The sequence below is a fragment of the Pteropus medius genome, unplaced genomic scaffold (genome assembly GCF_902729225.1).
Source record: "Pteropus medius unplaced genomic scaffold, Ma_sr-lr_union100, whole genome shotgun sequence".
Classification (NCBI taxonomy): domain Eukaryota; kingdom Metazoa; phylum Chordata; class Mammalia; order Chiroptera; family Pteropodidae; genus Pteropus; species Pteropus medius.
Genome location: NW_024352783.1, coordinates 9,684,596 through 9,708,829, shown reverse-complemented (window position 1 = coordinate 9,708,829; position 24,234 = coordinate 9,684,596). Strand labels below are relative to the sequence as shown.

The 24,234-nt window shown below is 46.2% G+C and overlaps 2 protein-coding genes across 6 annotated transcripts in view; one reads left to right on the top strand and one right to left on the bottom strand.

Moving 5' to 3' along the window:
- The window catches only part of PEMT (phosphatidylethanolamine N-methyltransferase), a 78,881-nt gene extending 78,168 nt beyond the window's left edge, over positions 1-713 (bottom strand). Inside the window, exon 1 of one of the 4 annotated variants that reach the window (XM_039847581.1) lies at positions 567-713. Coding sequence is in view for 2 of the 4 variants with exons in the window: in XM_039847578.1 (XP_039703512.1) it covers positions 133-195 (63 nt within the window). In the remaining 2 variants the exon portion in view is untranslated. Of the gene's footprint in view, positions 1-132; positions 340-566 lie in introns of those variants that run through there. The other 3 variants (XM_039847578.1, XM_039847577.1, XM_039847580.1) reach the window with 3 other exon arrangements.
- Positions 714-15,517: 14,804 nt separating this feature from the next.
- Positions 15,518-23,285, top strand: LOC120589872 (endogenous retrovirus group S71 member 1 Env polyprotein-like). Of its 2 annotated transcripts, XM_039847574.1 has the most exons (4): positions 15,518-15,974; positions 17,378-17,495; positions 19,771-19,933; positions 21,215-23,285. In XM_039847574.1, the coding sequence occupies exon 4, from the start codon at positions 21,799-21,801 to the stop codon at positions 22,864-22,866; it is 1,068 nt and encodes a 355-aa protein (XP_039703508.1). In that variant the 5' UTR covers positions 15,518-15,974; positions 17,378-17,495; positions 19,771-19,933; positions 21,215-21,798; the 3' UTR covers positions 22,867-23,285. The 2 variants fall into 2 exon arrangements, with proteins under 2 accessions (XP_039703508.1, XP_039703509.1); XM_039847575.1 differs by lacking the exons at positions 15,518-15,974; positions 17,378-17,495; positions 19,771-19,933 and adding an exon at positions 20,612-20,818 and having other exon boundaries at positions 21,224-23,285.
- The last annotated feature ends 949 nt before the right edge of the window (positions 23,286-24,234 follow it).

The following is a 24,234-nucleotide window of genomic DNA, read 5'->3' as shown; positions in this document are numbered from 1 at the left end:
ACGCCCCGCCCCCGTTGCCTGGTAACGGTGGGCCCGCCCACCGGGCGTTGGAGGTGGTGCCCGCAGGCCTGCACACCCGACCAGCCACCCGGATCCCTTTTCCTGTACCCCCGCGCCCAGCGCGGTCAGTACCTGCCTAAAGTCAATGTTTCCCAGGCCTCCGCAGCAGTCCGGCCTCCCCACGGAGTTGATCATAGGTTCTGCTCCGGGCCCCCAGATCCTCTAAACCGGGGGACCACCTCTGGAGGGACCACGCGGGGGCCTCGCGGCAGCTACTTGCCCCCAGGACCGGCCCCATTGAGCCGGGGAAGCGCTGCCGGCCGGGGTGCTTTCCCGGTGACCCCTGCTTCTCCCAGCCTTCTGGGAAAAGTAGTTCCCCGTCTCCGCGACGCGCCACTTTCCTGGAGCTCGCGACGGTCTCTCGAAGAGCCAAGAACTACAAGTCCCAGAGACATATGCTTCAGCGAGTGCCGGTTCCGCGGCGGCCACGCGGCAGTGTCCGCTCGGTTCAGCCTTCCGTTTTACCCCCGTGGTCATTGGGTCCCGCACCCGGCCCGCCAACTGACCTGGCGTCCCTGTCCTTGGCTGGCGACGGCGGGCCGTAGATATAAGTAGCTTCCTGCGCAGCCCCCTGCGGACTTGGCCTCGGCCCAGGCTCTGGTCTCCCGCCCACCTCTGAGATTTGCGTTTACCCAGAGGCGGTGCAGACTGAGCACACCCTGTACCCTGCAGCCGAGGCTATTCCTCGCGACCCTGGGCTCCTCCGCCCACGCGGCCTCCACGAACTTAGCCCCAGAGACACTTCCTCCACTCCTATGTTCCTTCACCTTATTCTCTCGTTCATTCACAGGGTATTTGCTGAACTCGTCTGTATGTTGTACTACAGTAGCCGGCAACACAAGGTCCTGGCCCTCACCTGTCTCCTTACAGAAATAGACAAAACAAGAATAAAAGATTATAACTTAGATAAGTACTATGATGGAAAAAACTAGGGGCTAGGTCAGATGATAACAAGGGATACTGCCTTAGAAGGCTCAGAGAAGTCCTCTGAGGAAGGCCCGGCAGCTGAGAAGTTGCCAGACATGCAAAATATGGGGGCAGGGCAGAGTAAGAAGAGGGACTGCTTGCACTTCAGGAATCTAGAAGAGGCTGGTGAGCTGTAGAGGAGGGAGAGGTAGAGAAATTGAGAATGGGATGGCAGAAGTTGAAAAAAGTAGGTGGGATTTTAGATGGTTGGTTTCCAAGAGAGCCGCTTTTGTAGAGAAATAGACTCGAGATTCCCATATTTTGCACAAAGCCACGCAGCCAGCTGGGAACCTGGGCAGGACTTACACAATGCTAACTGCTTCCTAATTCAAGCGGCTCACTGCTCTCCCCCTTGGTCCTAAGCACATACTAATATTGAGCATTTACGGAGCAGCCACTGGATGCTCCCCTCTGTGCAGAGGGTTTACAGATAGACTCAACCTTCATGACATCCTTAGGATGAGGCAGGCCCACCAAAGAGACAGGAAGGACACTGCTTTGGAGCACGCACTAGCTCTGTGACTAGGCAAATTTTAGGTTTTTTCAAAAGTAAAAGGGAAATAAATGTTGATAAAACTCACCACACGGGACCTAAACTCACTACACAGTGCAGTGGGAAGTGCTTAAATGACAACTGGCCACAACAGGGCAGGGTACACAATAAATGATCAAGGGCTAATTTACCTACTGACCACTGTTACAAGGGTCAAGAGCTCCCTTCCTCAGGGTGTCCAGGGGGGGCCTGCTGGAACCAGAGCCAATTCTGGGGAGCCTGCTAATGAGGAGGGCTCCTAGTGAGCATTCTCCCTGCCCACCATTACATGTCTACTTCACAGAAGCCCAAGCTTTCTCCTGACCTACCTGGCTGCTCCTATGGTTATTAAGCCAGGAAAATGAGTTTTTGTGTATTTGGTTTATCTGGAAACAGAGAAGGTGTTGCAGGAAGCAACACCTGACAGAGGAAATTGGATGCTCTCAGACAACTTTGTTAGAGGAAGGAGACTTTAATGCCAGCGGAGAACGTGGGGCTTTCAACAGATCCAAAGCACAATCTCCCCTTGGTTAGATTTCTTACAGCTTATATACCCTTGCAGTGTCCTTGCAAGAGGCACATGATTCCTTTGTCTGAGGTTTCACGTTTGCTTCATGACTCGGGATGGGAGGGGAAGCTTTGGGTGGATGGGGGCTGTAAGGGAGGAGGAATTTCCAGACCACGGGTCTTACAGGTCGTTTGTTTTGCGACCTTGGCGTTATCAGCACTGTTACAGGATTCTCGAACAGAGACAGGACATTGAGGCTATAGATAGGAAGTAACACTTAAACGCCAGCACCTGCTCAGCGGATTCCTACGCAAAGGCTGAGCCCTGATTGTAACATAACAAGCAGTTTTATACAGTCTCATTATTCCTACACAGCTCCAGAGATAAGGAAGGACATTAGTTGGTTGGCAAGCCATGAATCAACAGGCGTGAGCTGGAGAGTCCTGGAAGGGGGAGAGAGGGCAGTTAGGAATGGGCTTTAACTGGCTGAGTTGGTCATTTCTGTAAGCCCTTTCCCCTGCACTCTTTCAGATGCCTCCTCTCCTCTCTCAAAGGTAAACCTCAGAGGTCACACCAGAGCTGAAGCAACTAAAGGAATACACTCCTCCACCCCAACCCAGCCCCTGCCACTCTCCCTCTGTGAAAAGAAAACACCCAGACATGCAGAAGCCAGACTACAGCTTCAAATGTGATTAGGTTTGTTCAGATCAAAACCTACTGCTGAAGATATTTTGAGGCAGAAGTGTTTGCCTGATCCTTTGAAAACTCCCTAGTCCAAGAGCTTGCAGGGAAATCATCCAGGCCAACATCTCTCACTAGAATATTCCTTTTTTGGCATCTCTAGCAAATAGAAAAATCACTTCTGCTTACATGCCTCAGGTGATAGGAGGTTCACCACCTTGAGGTAGCCTCCTTCACTGTTAGACTGGGTTTTTATTCATGATACAGACCCAAAGTCACCCTTTCTGAAGCTCTAACAAATAGAGCTGCGTTCTACTCTTAGGGTTATCTCTCTTTGCCCCTTGATAGCTCTTCAGATATGGAAAGCCATCTATCAGGGAATATCTCCCAGTGGGCTCCAGAGCAAACATCTCCAGATGACCACTCCAGCCAGGAGTTTGACCCTTGCTATAAGGGGACCGAAGCTAAAAGCCATTTCTGCATTTCTTTATTGCCTGCCTTCTTCTGCCCTACTTCCCCCAGTGGCACTGGATCTGGCTGCATGGCTCCCAGCAATCACTAAAATAGGCTCTTATTACTAAAATTAATATTTGCTCATTGGGTGGCTTTGGGTAAAATCTAAACCTTTTCCTACCTGAATCTATTTTCTGTTCATAAAATATATATAACCATCTCTAGAGCACAGCTGTGGTAAGGATTAAAGGTAATAATATGCACAAAAGTGCCTAGCAAACAGTGGGTTCTCAATAAATGTTTGCCTTCCTCCTTTCTGTATAATTGAGACTCAGCTGTTAAGATCACATGACACTGAAGAACACACTAGGGTTTAGAGCTAGGCCAGCACTGGGGCCCAGGAGAGCTGCTAAGTTTCCAGGAAGACAATGGGGTGAGGAGCAGGACAGGCAGCCGGAACTACTCTCCAGACAGCCTCCCCTGAGTCACTAGAAATCACGTCATCAAGAGTTCTTTAAAACCAGGAGGGTGGTCATGATGTCCAGTGCCTATCTCCTAGATTCAGTCCCAATTGCCTCCACACTGCCTGTGAAGGGTCCAGGAACTAGAGTGGCAGGTTCAGCAGGAGCCAGGGTAGGAGCTGGGGCAAGGCAGTGCTGTTGTGATGAGTCAACCTCCCGTCCACCTGGGGCTTAGGAAGGAGCCCCAGTGACCTATTGCTGGGAAGAGAGCTCGGGAGTGGACTCATCTGGATCCAGCAGTCCAAAGTCCAGAAAACACCAGTAAGGACATTGGTACTGGCAGGGCCTCCCAGCTCCCTCAGCATCCACAGTGCAGACAACTCTCCCACCTTCCGCTGGCCTCTTTGCTGTTCCTGGAACACCCCAGTCACATCCTCACCTCAAGGCCTTTCCACAAGCTGTGCCCTCTGCCTGAGGACATCCCTCAGATGTCCTCACAGCTCCCTCTCTCACCTCCTTCAGGTCAAGCATCACCTTTCCACTCTATTGAACATATTGACTTCTCCCTACACTCTCCATCCCCTTCCCAACTTTATTTCTCTCCACAGCCCTTATTGTCATCCAACAAATTTATTTAGTTCACTTATTTATTTTGTGTAGTGTCAGTCTCCCCCGGTAGAATGGGAACTTCACGAGGGCAGGGATTTTTATGTTTACACACAACTCTCTCCCTGGCACCTGGCTTATGCCTAGCACAAAGCAGGCACTCAAGAATGAATGAATGAATGAATGAATGAATGAATAGTTCTGCCACTTCCAAATTTTGAGAAGTCCTTGGGCAAAACACTTACCTGGGCCTCAATGACCCTGTCTATGGAATGAAGAGGGTGGTGGGATCTGTAACTAGGAAGTCAAACCAACCACATGAGACTTGAGGTCCCCCACCTCTTCCCAGCTGTGTGGCCTGAGCGAGTGACTTACTCTCTCTGATTCTCAGTAGAAGAGAAGAGAAAATCCTAACCATAAAAACGATAGCTAGGGTGTTTGAGCTCTTAAAACACTGCAGGCTCAGCACTCAGCACTGTTTCCTTTCAGTGTCATAACAGCCCTGTGCAGTGAGATGTGTTATTCTCCCTTTCCAGATCATAGAACTGACTCATGTAGAAGGTACTGACCCATAGTCACACAGCTAAGTAAGTGACAGACTTGACAGCTACCAGCCCAAAGCCAAGCATGGCCTTCTATGGCCACTCAACCCTACCTCCCGAGGATGGGGGACATGATATAAAAAGCCCAGCTGGATCCACTGCAGGATCCAGCACTTATTCAAATATATCAGTGCTCAAAACCCATCATGTTTCTGCCCCCTTCTCTGCTTAATTTCTTCACATCCACCCTTCAAGGTCCAGTTAAGATTTCATTTTCTCTGAGAAGCCTGACTGCTTCTTTAAGGACAAAGGCAAAGCATTATTCCTCATCATGGCCCCAAGGAACAATACAGCCTGGGTGCAACCACTTCTCCAGTTTTTCCTACTCTCTGTGTTCCAGCTACACTAGCTTTTTCTGTTGTTTTCAGCCACAGGGCCTTTGCTCCTCAACTTCCTCTGCCAGGGACACTCTTCCTTCCTTTCTCAGAGTGCAAGGACCTTTCCTGCTGTGGCCACCACTGCATCTCCTGCAGTTGGCACACTCAGCGCCTATCAGGCACTCATGGATTATTACCAAACAACGGAATAAATGAATTAATGAAAGCCCAAACCGAATTTAATCTAGTAAAATCATTCCTCAAAAGTTGAGACAAACAGAGGCTAAGAGAATTCATCCCCCTGCAGCCAGAGGAAGAGGATCCCAGCCAGAAACCTAGGACCACAGAAGGGATGAAGGGCACAAAGACAGATAAGTCTAATGTTAGATATTTATGACAAAACAAATATCTTGGGGGTGGGGGGGTTAAATATTTGTCTTGATAACAGAGAAAGACAAGAAAACTCTGCAGAACTACAAATTTGAACAATATGATGAACCAGCTCTATGTCATCGATCTCCACAGAACTGTCTCCTCAACTGCAGAACCCATCTTCTTTTCAGGGTCACACAGAACATTTGCCCGAATCAACCAGATGCTGAGGCATGAAGCAAATCTCAGTAGATTTCAAAGGACTGAGGTCCCATAGTTTGTTCTGCTAAACACAGAGGGATTAAGCTAGAGAACATCACCTGACAATTTTTGTTCGAACCCCAGAAACAAGGTCCTGTTTGTTCCACCTGGGCCAGGTGTGTATCCATGGCCCAAAAAGGGTGGCTGAGGGTGTGGGTGCTAGACCTGGCTGGAGTGGATCAGGTAACCAACCCTAGTTAAGCAACAGTAGACAAGGAGAGGGGCAAGTGACCAGACTCTAGGAGATGGCATTTCTCATTTAATAGTTCAAGGAGTGGAGTAGTAGGGGTGCAGGATGGAGCACAAAGTGCTACTGAGTTCTGGATTAATAAGGCTGTGTAAGTGTACAATAACAAGTGGTCCTTGCCCCCACAGCTCAAAGGTGGCTAGAGAATAAGCGGGTCTTTACAATAGTGTGAAAACTGCTCAGCAAGGGGGTAAGCACGGGAAGGAGGCAGGCAAGGGCGAGCTGAAAGCAATCATAATTAAAGCTAAGGATTGGGTAGGACCTCAGCAAAGACACTCCCTCTTATAGTACGTGGGTCAGCTTAATGTGTGGAGTACAGTTTAGGATTATTTCCTTAGAATTGACCCCAGAATCACAGAGAATACAGACAGCCAAACTGCTTTTTAAAGATTTTGTGCTTCAGCAGAAGAAATTCCCATTTCCTTGCATAATCACCAGCATAGAGTGTTATTAATGTAGGGAGGAGGCAAGAGAATTAAAATGTTAATCAAGCCACAATCAAAGACTGCAAAACACTGATCAGCCCTGCAGCCAGACCAGGAGGTCGCCTTCAGAACAAAGGAAGATTTCTGCTGGATTACTAACAACTCATTCTCCACACTTGTGAAGGAGAAAGAGTCAAGAGTCATTTCTTATGGTTAAAACCATGGGGAACCTATAGATTAAAGGCTGGGAACTACCAGCAGGCCTTTCACTCTATATAATCTTAGCTTTTCATGGCTACATACTCTTCCCTTTCCTCACTGTATATCCATATCAAAGGAAATGGTTAATAAAGTCTTTTAAACAATAACTCAAAGGAACTAAAGAATGAAATATAAACTGAATCCCCTTGAAGAGGAATTTCCCACTTAATTGGCCAACATTTCTAATCAGTTCTTTTTCTTCTGCTTCTGTAAACATGCTTGCTGCATAGGCCAAAGATCGCGGAGCCAACCGAAAACTCACTTTCCCCTTAAGATATATTGCTTTTAGTGTTTAGACAGATGCATCTCCTCCCTTTAAGATGTATTGCTTTAGTACTTGTTAGAAAATTCCATGCTCTGTAACTGCCTGTAGCCCACAGCAATTTCAGGGGTCTGTAAACCAGCCCATACGTGGGTATAAAAGCGAAACTGCCCCTAACCTCTGCGCCCAGATTCTCAGAACACTAGCTTTTCTGGGACTGCCGGCATAATAAAACTGAGTTCTCTTTCTCTCTGGGTCACTGCTTGGATTTTTGCTGGTCTGATTTTTGGAGCTTCGGGGATTTTTTCATAACACCCTGAACACTTTCCCCCTACTCACTGTTTTTCGATGGCTCTCTGGGTCCCTCTCACTCTCTGCCTCTGAGAGGAGACCACAGTCTGTCTGTAGAGTGTTACCACTTTTCTAATAAACTCTCCTTTGACTGTAACTTTGATGTGTGTTGAATTCTTTCTACATTCTCTGCTAAAGGACCCTCATTTTCTCTCAGTGCATGGCTTGATCTCTCCCCACCAACTCGGGGAAATTTGCTCTGTCCTATATCATCTAAACTCGTCCCACCCAAGTTCGCCATGGCTTCTCTCATCTGAGAATGGCTGGGATTCATTTCCCCATTTCGTGCAGATCAATTAGCCTTGGGCAAACGGTTGACGTTGTTTCTAGAGGGCTGGTGAGAGACTTGTTCTCTAACAAGCAGGAGTTCACCGGTCTTGTCTACTTTTTCTGCTTTTCTTCCTCTATCTTCCCTGACTTGACTTCACCATTGGAATTGCGGAGAAGACCTGCTGAGGGACCCCATCCGAACTCCAAATTAAAAGACTGTGCAACACCTTTCGGCCACAACAGGACTTGTCAGCCCACATAGATATCTTCTGTTCCTTCCCCTAGGCCCCTTGCTTTCATTTTCGCTGGGGGCTCACAACCAGGGAAGCAGTGGGCTGCGGAAGCTTGTCTGTGCTTACTCTCCAAACTTGCCTCTTCTCCTTTTCCTTACTTCCTTTCTCTCTCCAGTGGAAACAGGAAGGAGCGGAGTCACAGTAGCAGCTCTGGTGAACTAACTCGTCTCTTATCTGTCTTGTCCTCATTTCACGACTGGCTCCTGGACACAGGCGCAATCTGTGTGGACCCAAATAACTCAGAGCTGAGCACCGAGCCGGCCAGCCCCGACTGCATCAGGTTCCCTGGCCTGTGTCCCCTACAGTGTGGGACTTCAAGATAGTTTTTCCCTGAAGAAGTAGACTTCTGTTGCTCTCTCTGAATTTCTGTGTTTCCGTCTCTCTCCCTCGGAGCCGCAGGTAAATTTCTGTGCGTGCTCGGGGCAGCCGCGGGCCCAGACCAGTGCTGCTATTCCCCCTCGGGCAGCGGGGGTGGGGGGCCCAGACCTGTGCTGCACCCCCACTCCGCTCTGCCTTTCCAGGCGGCTCCCTGGTGTCTTGGGGTTAAGGTTCTGTGCTTTTACCCAGAGTACTCAGGTTCAATTTCCAGTAGGGGAAGAATATTTTCCTCCTTCCTTCCAGCTTGCGCCCTATGGGGAATGTTGGTACCACAACCCCGCAGCCCAGCTGTGGTAAAACAGGCAACGGCAACTCCTCCCAGAGATAACCTATAGGGGCCCCGCTTCCTCTCTATACTAACAGTAGGAGGGGGACCAAGCATCCCAAAGGACTCTCCACTGGGATACATCTTAAATAATTGGAATCAGTTCAAATTAGACAATCTCAAAAGGAAAAAGAACATTTTTTCTGCAATTCCCTCTGGCCACAATATAGGTTTAGGGATCAAGAAGTTTGGCTTGTAAATGGTCCACTAAACTACAATTCTCTTCTCCAATTAGATCTTCTTTGTAAGAAACAGGAAAAGCAGGAAGAAATCCCTTGTATACGGGCTTTTAAACTTCTTTACCAAGACCCAGACCTCTGAGACAGTTATAGAATGTGCCTGGCCCGTGTTAAGACTAAACTGTGTCTCTTGAAGGGAGGCCTTCAAGATCCAGACATTTTAGATAACCCAATGATAGGATCCCTTCCTCAGAAACCCCTAAAGCAGAAATCCTATTTGACTCTCGCATTCTGAGGGGGATCAAGTTCTTCAGAGACTCTACCTACACCACCCACTGAGGAAACTCCTGCTAGCTACCCCGCTGAAGTAGTGCCCCATATCTTCCTACCCCAGATGATAAGCTATTCCCCCTCAGGGAAGTCGTAAATGCTGATGTGGGAATAACAAGAGTACATGTTCTATTTTCTATGCCAGACTTAGCTTCATGCAAAGAAAAATTTGGTAGATTCTCTGAAGATCCTAGCAAATTTCTGATGAATTTGAAAAACTTACTATAACTTATGACTTAACCTGGCAAAATTTACACATTTTAAGTATCCATATGTTGTACTGTAGAAGGAAAACAGAAAATTATGGGAGCAGCTAGGGGTTACATTGACAGCATTGCCGCACACAATGAGGGTCACGCCGTCTACCGAACAGGAGGTAATGTGATCCCAGACCAGGACCCCCAATATTGCCAGAATGGGGGCTCGGGATCTAGAATGCAGAAACTATATGAGAACGTGCCTCATAGAAGGAATGAAAAATTGTATTATTAAACCTGTTAATTTTGACAAAATGAGAGAGATCACTCAAGGGAGAGATGAAAACCCTGCCTTTTTTCAAGGCTATCTAATGGAAGCCTTTAGGAAATATACTAATGCGGATCCCACATCACAGGAGGGACAGATGTTACTAGGGACTCATTTTACCTCCCAGTCAGCTCCTTATGTAAAGAGAAAATTACAAAAGACTGTTCTGGGACCCCAAACTCCTATGAATCGACTTTTGGACATAGCCTTTACTGTCTGTAATAATTGAGATAGAGCAGAAGTGGAAAAGACCCAAAGAAATAGATAAAAGTTTCATATGATAGCTGAAGCTATGAGCCCGCTGCCATGTCTGGGAAACTTCATTTTGGATATAGAACATCCACTTATAACATGAGGGAACAATCAGCATTCCTCACTCATAAGGCTCATGGCAGTAACTGCTGCAACCAGTGTGGGTTAGAAGGGCACTGGAGAAAGGACCTGCCCTCAGCTCTGATACCAGCGAGGATCCCTGGGCCTTGCCCCCTGTGCAAACGGGAGGACCACTAATGGTGAGACTGTCCCCAACTCCCCCAACTGCAAAGGGAATTGGGGACTCCCAAGTCAATAATGGCAGAAAGGGGAAGTCACTGACAGAGCCTGAGGCCCACACTGACTCCTGTGGAACAACTCTCCATTTCCACTGATGAGCCTTGGGTGACCCTTGATGTGGCAGGTGAGAATATTGAATTCTTGATATGGGAGCCACTTACTCTGTTCTAATCCAATTTTCTGGGCCATCGTCCTCACAAATTTGTTTAATTACTGGAGTTGATGGCCACCCTAAAGTCCAAAGATTTACAATGCCTACTAGGAGACCTTGTGTTTATCCACCATACATTGCCTACTAGGAGACCTTGTGTTTATCCACCAATTTTTACTTATGCCTGACTGTCCAATCCCTCCATTAGGATGAGATTTACTGTAACTGATGCATGCCACTATTCATGTTGGTGCTCCACAAGCAAATTTATTAGCTCACATTTCAGGATCCTTATTCCACTCACAAGATCTTGTACAATTGATAACTCCAAGTATTAATTCACAGGTTGATCCTAGAGTTTAGGCCACAGAAGTCTCTGAAAGAGCTATTAATGTTACTCCTATTAAAATACAACTAAAGACTAATGCTAATTATCCACATAAACAGTATCCACTCAAGACTGAGGTACATGTGTGATAAACAGCCAGTGGTGCAATAATTCTTAAAATATGGACTGCTAAAGCCTTGCCAGTCACCTTGTAATACCTCTGTCCTGCCAATAAAAAGGCCTAACGGGGAATAAGAGTTTGTCCAAGATTTAAGGGCAGTAAATGAAGCTGTAGTCCCCAATCCCTACACCCTTCTGACTCAGATTCCAGACAACGCCCATTTTAGATACTGATACTGAGCCCCTTAAAGATGCTTTTTTTCTGCATCCCTCTACATCCTGATAGCCAATATTTATTTGCATTTAAATGGACTGATCCTGACACGCATAAAATCTCTCAATATTCTTAGTCCTACCCCAAGGCTTCCGAGATAGCCCCCATTTGTTGGAAATACTCTAGCCCAAGAACTCAGGAGTTTAAAATTGACAAATGGTTCTCTTCTTCAGTATGTGGATGATTTGTTAATAAACAGCCCAACAAAAGAAAGTCGTGATGCTAACACTATCCAAGTTTTAAATTTCTTAGGAAAATAGAGATACTGGGTGTGTCTATAAAAGGCACAAATTTCCTTCCAGAAAGTTAAATACCTGGGGTATGTTTTAACACCAGGAACCTGGGCTTTGGCTCCTGAACAAAAAGAAGCTATCTTAGCAATAAAATCTCCCCAGATGAACAATTAAGAACCTTTTTAGCTATAGCTGGATTTTGCAGAATATGGATACCCAATTTTGAGATAATAGCTAACTAAGCCTTTATATGAAGCCATTAAAGGTCCTAATACTGAGCACCTTCTTTGGAAGGGGTTATGTGACGCCACTTTCAATACCCTAAAGGAAAAGTTGAGAACAGCTCTTGCATTAGGCCTTCCCAATTTAGAAAAGCCATTTACTCTTTATATAGCTAAAAAATAAGGGATAGCTTTAGGACGGCTAACTCAAAAGCTGGGGGACATTACAAGACCAATTGCCTATTTTTCAAAATAATTAGATACAGTAACTTGAGGCTGTCCCAGCTGTTTACGGGTTACGGCAGCCACTGCCGTGTTAGTAGAAGCTTCTAAACTTACTTTAGGACAGCATCTTGAGGTGTTAACGCCCCATCAGGTACAAAGTGTATTAGAGACAAAGAACCATCAATGGATAACAGGAGGGAGCCTATTAAAATATCAGGCCCTCTTATTAAATATTCCTAACTCATCCTCGAGGTCTGTCAAATGCTAAATCCTGCTACTTTGATAACTGTTCCTGATTTAGAGACCCCTCTCTACCACTGTGTTGAGATTGTAGAGCAAATTTAGTCAAGCAGACTTGATCTAAAAAACCAACCCTTACTCAATCCAAATGCTAAGTGGTTCACAGATGGAAGTAGTTTATAGATAAAGGGCTCAGGAAGGCAGGATACGCTATTGTAAGTTTATCAGACATCACTGAGGCTCATGCCTTACCAGCTAACACCTCTGCTCAAAAAGCAGAACTTATAGCCCTAATTAGGACATTAAAATTGGGAAAAGGATTCAGACTAAATATACATACTGACTCTGTGGATTTATGGTGCTTCATGCACATGCTACTGTTTGGAAAGAACCAAGGCTTCCTTACTTCAAGGAGCTCCCTGATTCAACACAAAGCTGAAATTTTACAACTCTTAGACACAATGAACGAACCTTGAGAAACAGCATTTACTGCAGGGGGCACCAAAAGGAGGATTCAGATATAATCAAGAGAAACAATCTAACAAATAGAACAGCCAAAATTGCAGCAAAAACTAATCCCCCTATCCAAGAGGCCCTCATACCAGAGGCCACAAGCCCCAACTTCATACCTAGTTATACTTTAGAAGAAGCCACATGGGCAAAACAGAAACCTCATTCTTGACCCATCGGAATGGTTCACAGAAAAGGAGCGATTATTCCTCCCAGAAGCCGAACAATGGAAGGTTAGTAAATATTTACATGGATCTTCTCACTCAGACCGAGACTCCTCATATAAACTAGTTTCCTCCATCTTCGTTGGAAAGAGATTATTTCAAACCACTAAAGAAATAACCAGAGCTTGCGAACTTTGCACTAGCAATGACTCAGGAAGCCATCCCATCCCCCCTCCTTTGTTAAAGCCAGAACAGCATAGGGGATCATTCCCTGGAGAGGATTGGCAAATAGATTTTACTCAAATGCCATCTTGCAAAGGATTGAAATACTTAGTATTGATCCTTTTACTGGGGTGAGTAGAACCCACCCAGACAGAAAAAGCTTTAGAAGTTTCTAAATTCTTCAAGAAATCATTGCTAGACTTGGGCTACCCAGGAGCCTACAAAGTGACAATGGGCCTTCCTTCACTGCTAAAATAACCCAGCAAGTAGAACCTGCTTTAGGAATTAGATATTGCCTTCATTCTTCTTGGAGGCCCCAATTCTCAGAAAAAGTAGAAAAAGCTAACCATGTTCTTAAAAAAACATTAGCCAAATTTTGCCAATAAACCTCTGCAATGGGGGTAACTCTTGTCTATTGCACTGCTAAGAGTCCAGATAGCCCTAAAGGATACCCTGAGGCAAAGGCCTTTTGAAATGGTTTGTGGAGAGCCTTTCTTAACTTCAAACTTATATTTTAATGAAGAAGTACAACATACTTTATTATTAATCTAGGTCAAGTCCAAAAGGCGCTTCAGGAATATAGTAATAACATTCTACCTAGCCTTCCTAAAACTCAGACTCCAGTACAACCAGGAGATCAGGTCTTATTAAAAACTTAGAAGGGTCCCCAGAGAGCCAACTTCAGCCCACATGGAAAGGGCCCTAACAAGTCTCATTAAGTACCCCAACTGCTGTCAAATTACAAGGAGTCAACCGCTAGGTACATTTATCTAGAATTAAACCAGTTTCTTATGAGTCCTCACAGGTTCCTCTAGAAAATGAACCGGGCGGCCCTGTGATCTATTCCTGTGAACCCATGGAAGATTTTAAGATCTTGTTCTAGAAAATAGCTAAGTCCACAAGTCCTAGGGAATCAGGGAACTTTTCTGAATAATTACTCTTTTAGCCAGGTATCTATGCCACTTCTCTCTCTTCAGAATGATTCAATTTCTTTTCAGTAGATATCTTTATCTTTAATTAACAAACAGCCATGAAAATGTAACCTTTTTTGCCAACTACCTCTACTATTAATTTTGACTTTTGTCTTTTCAATCTTTTTGCTAAATTTATATCTTCTAGGCTGCAGGGCTTCCTAGCACTTCTACATGTTGAAACAAACTCACGTTTTCTGCCTCTGGGGCCCTTAGAATTGGCTTTCAGAGATTTTTATTCCCAGTAGGCAGGGACTACAGCCCTATTTCAGCTTCGAAGAAGTTACAGAAGACAGACCTTCATTCCTCAACATGCCCCTAACAATAAAATCTCTGAGGGGGAATTAATGTAGGAAGGAGGCAAGAGAATTAAAATGTTAATCAAGCCTCAATCAGAGACTGCAATATGCTGATCAGCCCTGCAGCCAGACCAGCAGGACACCTTCAGAACAAAGGAAGATTGCTGGATTACTAACCCATTCTCCACATCTGTGAAGGAGAAACAGGAACAAAGAGTTATTCCTTCTGGCTAAAACCTTGGGGAACCTATGGATTAAAGGCTAGGAACTGCCAGCAGGCCTTTCACTCTACATATTCTTACCTTTTCATGCTACAAACTCTTCCCCTTCCTCACTGCATGCTCATATAGAAGGAAACGGGTTAACAAAGTTTTAAACAATAACTCAAAGAAACTGAAGAATGATATATAAACTGAATTCCCTGAACACTCCTCCCCTACTACTGTCTTTCCACGACTCTCTGGGTCCCTCTCACTCTCTGTCTCTGAGAGGGGACCACACTCTGTGGAGTGTTACCCCTTTTCTAATAAACTTTCCTTTTGACTCTAACTTTGGTGTGCGTGTTGAATTCTTTCTACACTCTCTGCCAAAGGACTCTCTTATCTCGGTGCAGGGCTTGGTCTCCCCTCCACCAGCGTGGGGAAGTTTGCCCTGTCCTGCATTATCATTATTCCAAACACATTTACATTAAGTTATTAGGTGAATAATTATACCTTGCTTAATTGTTTTTTTTTTCCATTATTTGTGATGTTGGACAGTTTCCCGTGTGCTTTACTTTATTAGAATAGTATTTTATTTGCACTATTTACCAATGCACCTCCTGTGCCTTCTTTCAAAAAGACTCAGGAACTTTAATTTTAAAAATCTCTTGAATTTAATTAGTTAAATAAATTGGGATGTTGTAACTTTCAAGTTATTAAAATTTTACTTTGAAAAATTTCAAACCCATCAAAAAATTGTAAGATTATACAATAAATGCCCATATGTCTTTCACCTAGTTACCTATTGTGATTTCTCAGCCTTTGCTTTATCTGTTTAAAAAAAAGGATTTTTTTAATTAACTATTTGAGAGTAAATTGCAAGACTTTAGTGAGTGTCCCCTAAGAACAAAGTTCTCCTGTGAAATCTCAACACAACAATCAAAATCAGAAAGTTTTGTAAAAGTGGAAATTCTCCAGTTTCAGGGAGGTGGTATCTCCAGGCTCCAGCCCCCAGGGAGAGCAGTAACTCACTTACAGGGAGGTGGTATCTCCAGGCGCCAGCCCCAGGAGAAGCGCAACATTCCAAGGTGCAGATGATAAAACTGTCTACTAGGCCCTGTTTGATCTGAGAGTTCCCCGGAAGCACAACATTTATCTTTGTACAAAACGTTACCAGCTACCTTCTGCTTCTTGTAATCGGCTTATTTAAGGATGTAGTAGGAGTCTTTATAAGCTGCCTCCTCTGGAAGCTCGGGGCTGATTCCTCTAACCCTGCGAGGTAGAGAGTCAGTCGTCGGCCGGCTAATAAAGGCTCATAAATAATCTCGATTGGCTCCGTGGGTCTTAGAATCATTCGCGCCATAACATTTTGGAGGTCTCACCGAGATCCTCCCCAGAGGGAGAAGGAGAGTTTTCCCTAAGACCCACAGCCCCGGTCTCTCCGGGCGGGCCACGACCGCGTCCAGGGGATGGCCGCTGAGAGACGTTCCTCACCCTGGACGTTCCTCAGCCTCAGACGTCGGGCGGCCCTAGATCAGAGAGACCGGTGGACAAACATTTCTGAAAATTGGATGCGAGCTTTCTGATCCAGTCTCATCGGTGAGTTAGTCTAAGAGTCCTCTTAGACCTGTTTCTGTCTGTGGGCCCTAAGAACTAGTGGAAGGCTGGACGCAGCACAGCTTCACTACTACGGTCAGGTCTGAGACGTAAGACCCTGACCCAGTACCTGTTTCGGTTTCGGTTTCTGATACGCTAGCATTTTGTGTTACCTGTAGTCTGTTTTGTCTGTCTGTATTTTGTATGTTTGTCCGGACCGGTCGAATGTACTGTTACCCTCCTATTGCCTTGGTCCTCATAAGTTTACTTACTTTGGTTTCCGTCAAGTTTGTCTCATTGTCTGATCATTCTGGTCTCTGAATGTCTCTTGTGATTTTTCTTGTTATTCTTTTTAGTTTATTAATTCTTCTTTTTGCAAGGTTTCTTGCTGCTACAGCACCGCCCGAGTGGCCACCTAGTCACCGAGTGGACCTTGTCTAACATTCTTATCTTTCACAGGACTTTTATCCTCATTTACATCCATCCCCGCCGCCATGGGACAGGCTTCTTCTAAGCCCACTCCCTTGCGGTGCCTTGTGGACAATTTTAAGGATTTCAGGCGATGGGCCTGAGGTTATGGGTCGTCAGTCACTCCGTTCGATCTCCAGAGGCTCTGCCAAGTAGACTGGCGGCCTTCGGAGTTGGATGGCCATCTGAGGGTTCCTTTGATTTGAGGGTTCCTTCAAAGTCAGAAGTGTTGTTTATGGGAATCCTGGTTACCCTGAGCAGACCCCATACATAAGTGTTTGGATAGACATTGTTTCTGATGCTCCTAAGTATCTGAAAGATTGTCAGAGTAAATCAGACTCTCTGCCAGCGCCTGCCTCTCATACGGTTCTTCTGGCAGGGCCAAGGAGCACTCTGGCACCTCAGAAATCCCTTGAACCTGTTCTACAGGCACCTCCAGAGGATCCGGAGATCCTCAATCCCCCTCCCTATTGCTCTCCTGGTAACCCCTTTAGGCCTCCTGATTCTCGGGAGGCAGCCCCTCTTCGGAGCCCACCACACACTAGGACGGGGGCTGTCTACTACCCTCCACAGGATCCTGACCCCATCCCTGATTCGTTGCAACCTGCAGCTGTCCTGGCGCCTCTCCGACAGATAGCCCCACCTGGGGGAGACACCCAGACCTCTTTCATGGTGTATGTCCCTTTTTCAACTCGTGATCTGTATAACTGGAAATTGCAAACTCCGTCCTTCTCAGAAAAACTCCAAGGCTTGACCTCCCTTTTAGAATCCATCCTTTTCATCCACCTACCCACGTGGGATGATTGCCAGCAGCTTTTACAGGTTTTATTTACTACAGAGGAGAAGGAATGTATTCTAAGGGAAGCTGCAAGGGGGGTCTCGGACCCCATTGGGCAGCCCACCACTGACCCCGCACGGGTACAACTTGTATTTCTCAGCACCTGACCCGACTGGAATCCCAGCACAGATCAAGGTAAGGAGGCTCTCCTGAGGTACCGCCAGTTGTTACTTCAAGGGCTCTGGGCAGCAGCTCGCTGACCAGTCAATTTATCCAAGGTAAGTGAGGTTATTCAGACTAAAGATGAGTCACCTGCAGCATTTTTAGAGAGGTTACTAGAATCTTATAGACTGTATATTCCCATTGACCCGGAGGACCCAAATAATCGGCGAGCCATTAATCTAGCCTTTGTTAGTCAGTCGGCCCCAGATATCAGAAAGAAATTACAAAAACTAGAAGGGTTTAAGGGAGAGAACTTATCTAAGCTTCTCGAGATTGCCCAGAAGGTGTTCAACAACAGGAATGATATCCAGAAGGTTATGTTTGTTGGACAGGATACGTCACGGGGCCCGCCCGGCCGGGACCGGGACCGGGACCGGGACCGGGACCGGGACTGGGGCCGAGGGCCAAGCCGACGGGCAGAGGGAAAGGCAGACTGGGGTTGGAGTAACTTAGAGAAGGACCAATATGCATACTGTAAGAAGAAAGGACATTGGAAGAACGTGTGCCCTGAAAAGGGTCAGGGCTCCTACATTATGAGCCCCCGGGAGCCCAGGGTAACATTGCAAGTCGGGGGCCAACCTGTAAACTTTTTAGTGGATATGGGGGCTACTTACTCAGTTGTGCAGAATACCCAAGGCCCCTTATCTAAAGAAAAGACTTTAATACAAGGAGCCACAGGACAAGGGAAATCTTACCCTTGGACCCAGGCCAGAATTATCGACCTAGGAAAAGGGACCATCACTCATGCGTTCCTGGTTATGCCTGAATGCCTGTATGCCTTGCTGTGGAGAGAATTACTACAAAAATTACAGGCCACCATCTCTTTTAAGAAAGGACACACTAAACTAACTCTGGGGGCCACTCCATCTGCAATAATGCTCACTTGCCCCCTCTCTGAAGAATACCTTTTATTGGAGGAGCCTGTTTTCAATCCTTCCCCTAATGCATCACTGTTAAAAGAACTGCAGTGCAGGATCCCTCGGGTGTGGGCTGAGACTAACTCACCTGGATTGGCAGCCCATCAGTCTCCTATTGTTGTGACCCTACTGAGTTCTGCTGAGCCCATCAGCGTAAGACAGTACCCCATCAGTCAGAAGGCTAAGTCTGGTATAGCAGTGCATATTCGGAGGCTCCTGAACGAAGGGATCTTAGTCCCCTGTCATTCGCCTTGGAATACCCCACTGCTTCCAGTTCAGAAACTGCGTACCCAAGACTATAGGCCAGAACAGGACCTCAGAGAAGTAAATAAGTGGGTTGAGACCATACATCCCACTGTTCCCAACCCGTACACCCTCCTGAGCCAACTGCCACCTAGCCACCAGATATACATCGTCCTTGATTTAAAGGACGCTTTCTTCACTCTCCCCCTAGCAAAGGTGAGTCAACCAATATTTGCATTTGAATGGGAGGACCCTGATAGACTATTCAGGACAATTGACTTGGACTAGACTGCCACAGGGATTTAAGAACTCCCCAACATTGTTTGATGAGGCCCTGAGCCAGGACCTCGTTGACTTTCGTCAGAGACATCCAGAGACTGTTCTTTTACAATATGTGGATGATTTGCTCTTAGCCGCTACAACAGATGTAGAATGTAAGCGGGCCACTGAAGATTTATTACAAGAATTAGAGGCTAAGGGAGACCGAGTGTCCGCTAAGAAAGCTCAACTCTGCACATCCCAGGCAACGTATTTAGGGTATAAGCTGCAGGGAGGCCACCGGACTCTGTCATCAAGCAGAATTGAGGCCATTTTAAAAATACCCCAACCCACCACTAAGCGGCAGGTCCGAGAGTTTCTCGGGGCCGTAGGCTACTGTAGGCTCTGGATTCCAGGGTTTGCAGAGTTAGCCAAGCCCCTGTATACCAGCACTGGGGGAAAGTCTGAGGACTTAAGCTGGGGAAAAGAAGAAAAAGAGGCTTTTGAAGCCCTAAAAACAGCTTTGACTACAGCCCCTGCTTTGGCTCTGCCTACTTTAGACAAGCCATTCCAACTCTTTGTGACTGAGACTAGAGGCATAGTGAAGGGGGTCATCACCCAAACTCTAGGACCATGGAAGAGACCCGTTGTATACCTCTCCAGAAGACTGGACTGTGTTGCAGCAGGGTGGCCTAATTGCTTGAGGGCCATTGCAGCCATGGCCATCCTCACCAAAGAAGCACTGAATTGACTTTAGGGCAGACTATCCAGATTATAAACCCCCATGAGGTGGAAACCATGCTCTGCAGCCCCCCTGATCGTTGGATTTCAAATGCACAGATCACTCAATACCAGGTTCTTCTCCTTAACCCCCCACAAGTACAATTCTTAAAAACTTCTGTTCTTAACCCAGCCACCCTTTTGCCTGATGATGACTCTCAACAGCCATTACATGATTGTCTTGAGCTCTTGGATAACATCACCTGCCTCAGGCCAGACCTGACTGACATCCAGTGGCCAGAACCGGATGCCACACTGTACACCAATAGAAGCAGCTTCGTCGCAGAGGGAGTCAGGTATGCTGGGGCGGCAGTAGTTACTGGAGGGAGTGTCATCTGGGCTCAGGCCCTGAGCCACAGAACATCAGCTCAGCGAGCAGAACTCATCGCTGTGACCCAAGCACTCCGATGGGGTAAGGAGAAGACAGTTAACATCTATACAGACAGCAGATATGCCTTTGCTACTGCACATATTCATGGGGCACTCTGTAAAGAGAGAGGATTACTCACCTCAGGGCGGAAGGAAATCAGGAACAGAGAAGAGATCCTAGCTCTCCTGGAAGCCATCTGGCTGCCTAAGAAAGTAGCTATCATACACTGTCCAGGTCACTGGAGAACTGAGTCTGAGGTGGCCCAGGGCAATGCCTTTGCCGATCGAATCGCAAAGGAAGCCGCTCGAAAACCAGTGGGGCTTATTGACATTCTTCCAGTTCTGCCCCCCAGAACGCTCTCAGACTCCCCATCTACACCCTGGGGGAACTTGAATTATGCAGTAAGCTAAAGGGGGTAGAAGGACCCACTGGGTGGATCCACCTCCCGGATGGACGCACCCTATTACCTGGTGCCCTAGGTCGGGAGTTAGTCTCACTAGTCCATCAGAGCACCCACCTAGGAGGGACAAAGTTAATTGAACTTTTGAAAAGAGACTATTATATCCCAGGACTACACAAAACTGCCGAAGAAGTAACAACAAGATGTCATATTTGCGTCCAAGTTAACCCTGGGCCTCCTGTTGAAGTACAAATTGGATCAAGACTCAGGGGCCAAGCCCGGGGAGAACATTGGGAATTAGACTTTACAGAAGTAAGCCCTGGAACTTTTGGATTTAAGTATCTACTCGTGTTCATCAACACCTACTCAGGATGGACTGAAGCCTTCGCGACTAAGAGAGAAACCGCTCAGGTAGTAGCTAAGAAATTAGTATCAGAAATAGTACCCTGATTCGGCTTGCCATTAACACTGGGGTCCGACAATGACCCGGCGTTCATCGCCAAAACAAGTCAAACCTTAGCCAAAATGTTAGGTATTAATTGGAAACTACACTGTATATATAGACCTCAGAGTTCAGGCCAGGTAGAAAGAATGAACAGGACATTAAAAGAAACTTTAACCAAGTTTAAACTTGAAACTGGCGAGAACTGGGTGAGCCTCCTCCCCTTTGCCCTTCTTAGGGTGAGATGTACCCCTTACCTCCAAGGCCTCACCCCATATGAAATCATGTTTGGGAGACCCCCTCCTCTCCTCCCCAAGTTAGGGGAAGAAAAGCTAACAGAAGTCCATAATTTTTCACTGCTTAAGTCTTTGCAGGCCCTCCATCTCGCACGGCAGGAGACCTATCAACTGGTCTCTGCCACCAGAACAACCGCTCAGCATCCAGTCCAGCCACACAACCACGCTCCAGGTGATTGGATCTGGGTGAATTAGGTACAGCCAGCTGCCTTTGAGCCCCGCTGGGATGGACCCTTTCCTGTCATCCTCACCACTCCCACCGCGGTCAAAGTTGCTGGGAGACGCCATTGGATTCATCACACCCGTATCAAGGCTGCTCAACCACCACCAGAGACTGAGAGATGGCGTGTCCGCCCAACAGGAGACTCTCTCAAGATAAGACTCTTGCGGGTTTAATTATAATTGAATTAATTGCTATTAATGTAAGAGGGAATCCTCATCAACCTTTGCAGGCCAAATGGGAGTTAATTAGATCAGAAACAGGGGCTCCCATATCGGTTAATCAGACTATATCAGCCTACATTCCACGTAGATCTATGCGACATACTAGGAAAAGGATTTAATACTGACCCTTTCCTGACTCTTACTCGTCCTAGTCAATCCTCTTGTACCACCTCAGGAAAATGTAATCCTGTTATTCTCACTGTGAAACAATGGACAAATCCATCCTGGCTTACAGGGAAAACATGGAGTCTAAAGTTATATGTTTCTGGAACAGATCCAGGGTTACTCAAACAATTCAGAAGAAACCAGTTAAGACCCCCATACATCCAATTGAGCCGAACTCATTTCTGAATCCAAGCCCATACAGGCCAAGACCTAAGCATAAGGTTACGACCCCTGCTCCAAGCCAAGGGTCTACCCATCATGCCCCTAGGAAAAGAGCAACTCCTAATACTCCACAAGATTCTATATTGAAAATGTTAACAGCTGTGTACAAGTTTGCTAATACTAGTAATCCAAATATCACAGATGATTGTTGGTTATGCCTTAATCCGGCGTCCCCATATTATGTAGGACTGGGAGCTGTTGCTGTTTTAGGAAGTAATGAAATTACTATAAGAAATCTGTCTGCTCCTAATATTACTGTATGCCCCTGGAGAAAGCACCCAAAGCTGACTCTTGTAGATCTCCAGGGACAAGGAACTTGTATACATACCTCTTCTTATCATATTAATAATTCTACTTATAGAGAAAATTGTAATACAACTATACGGGTGAATTCAACATCTAACAACTACTTAGCTGCTCCTAAGGGAACTTGGTTTGCTTGTAATACTGGATTAACCCCTTGTATCAACCTTAACTACTGGAGAGAAAATGCTGGATTTTGTGTCCTAGTTCATGTCATTCCTCAGGTCTACTTTTACTCTGGTGAGCGGGGGCGAGAATACTTCCAATATCTAGGGGCCGGAGTAAAAAGGGCCCCTATTTTAGTTCCCCTTTTAGTAGGGATAGGAGTAGCAGGATCTACTGCAGTAGGAACGGCAGCCCTTGTTACTAGAAATTCCAAATATAAGGCCTTAAGCCAACAAATAAATGAAGACCTATTGACTCTTGAAAAATCTATCAATCACCTTGAGACCTCTCTCAACTCCTTGGCTGAAGTAGTCCTGCAGAACAGAAGAGGACTAGACCTTCTATTCCTAAAACAAGGAGGTCTTTGCATAGCACTGGGTGAAACTTGCTGTTTTTATGCTAACCATTCTGGAATTATGTGAGACAGCTTAGCGCTAATAAGACAGAGGGTTAAACACAGAGAAGAATGACTTAGGCGTGGAGAATCTTGGTATGAAGGACTTTTTAATAACATCCCTTGGTTAACAACTCTCCTGACAGCCATTACAGGCCCCCTTATTCTAGTCTTCCTGGGCCTTTTGTTTGGGCTCTGTGTAATTAATTGGAGAACTGCCTATGTCAAAAAGCGAGTACAGGCAGTAAAACTCATGGTTCTCAGAACAAACTACCAACCACTCCAAGTCAGAGAATCAATGATTTGATTTCCCTTCAAAAACCAGTAGGGAATGTAAAAGTGGAAATTCTCCAGTTACAAGGAGGTTATATCTCCAGGCGCCAGCCCCAGGAGAAGCACAACATTCCAAGGTGCAGATGACAAATCTGTCTACTAGGCCCTGTTTGATCTGAGAGTTCCCCGGAAGCACAACATTTATCTTTGTACAAAACGTTACCGGCTAACTTCTGCTTCTTGTAATCGGCTTATTCAAGGATGTAGTAGGAGGCTTTATAAGCTGCCTCCTCTGGAAGCTCGGGGCTGATTCCTCTAACCCTGTGAGGTAGAGAGTCAGTCGCCGGCCGGCTAATAAAGGCTCATAATTAATCTCAATTGGCTCCATGGGTCTTAGAATCGTTCGCGCCATAACAGTTTGTCATTCATATGAGGGCATGTCTAACATAAGCCACATTTGAATTTCACCGATTGTCCTGAAAACACTTCCAGGTGTGTTTTTTCTCAGATCCAGGCTCTAGTGCAGGATCATATGCTGCCTTTAAGCAGCTTTCATCTGGAACATTTCGTGGTCTGCCTTTGTCTTTCACACTGACACTTTGGGAGAGTAGAGGCCAGGCATTTTGCAGACTGCCCCTCAGGTGGGTTTTATCTCATACTGCCTTGTGATTCCTGCAGGGTACGCATGTCACAGCTCAACATTGCTTTCTCAGCATGAGCTGTGATCTCTGAACCTCAGGTCTCCTCTGCAGATGTGTATGGGGTTCAGTTCTGTTTTCCACTGGCATGTTATTTTTATTGATTCATAAAACTCCTGGGGTTTTGTAGCCTACCTCAGGAGGGCAGCTCAGACACAGCCAGGTTCCATTAATGTAGGGAGGAGGCAAGAGAACTAAAATGTTAAATCAAGCTACATTCAGAGTCTACAATATGCTGATCAGCCCTGCAGCCAGGCCACAGGGACACCTGCAGAACAAAGGAAGATTTCCGCTGGATTGCTAACAGTCCATTTCCCACGCCTGTGAAGGGGAAATAGGGAAACCAGTCTTTAAGAGGCTGCTGTACACATCTCTGCAACCATGGGGAACCTATGGATTAAAGGCTGGGAACAGCCATATCAAAG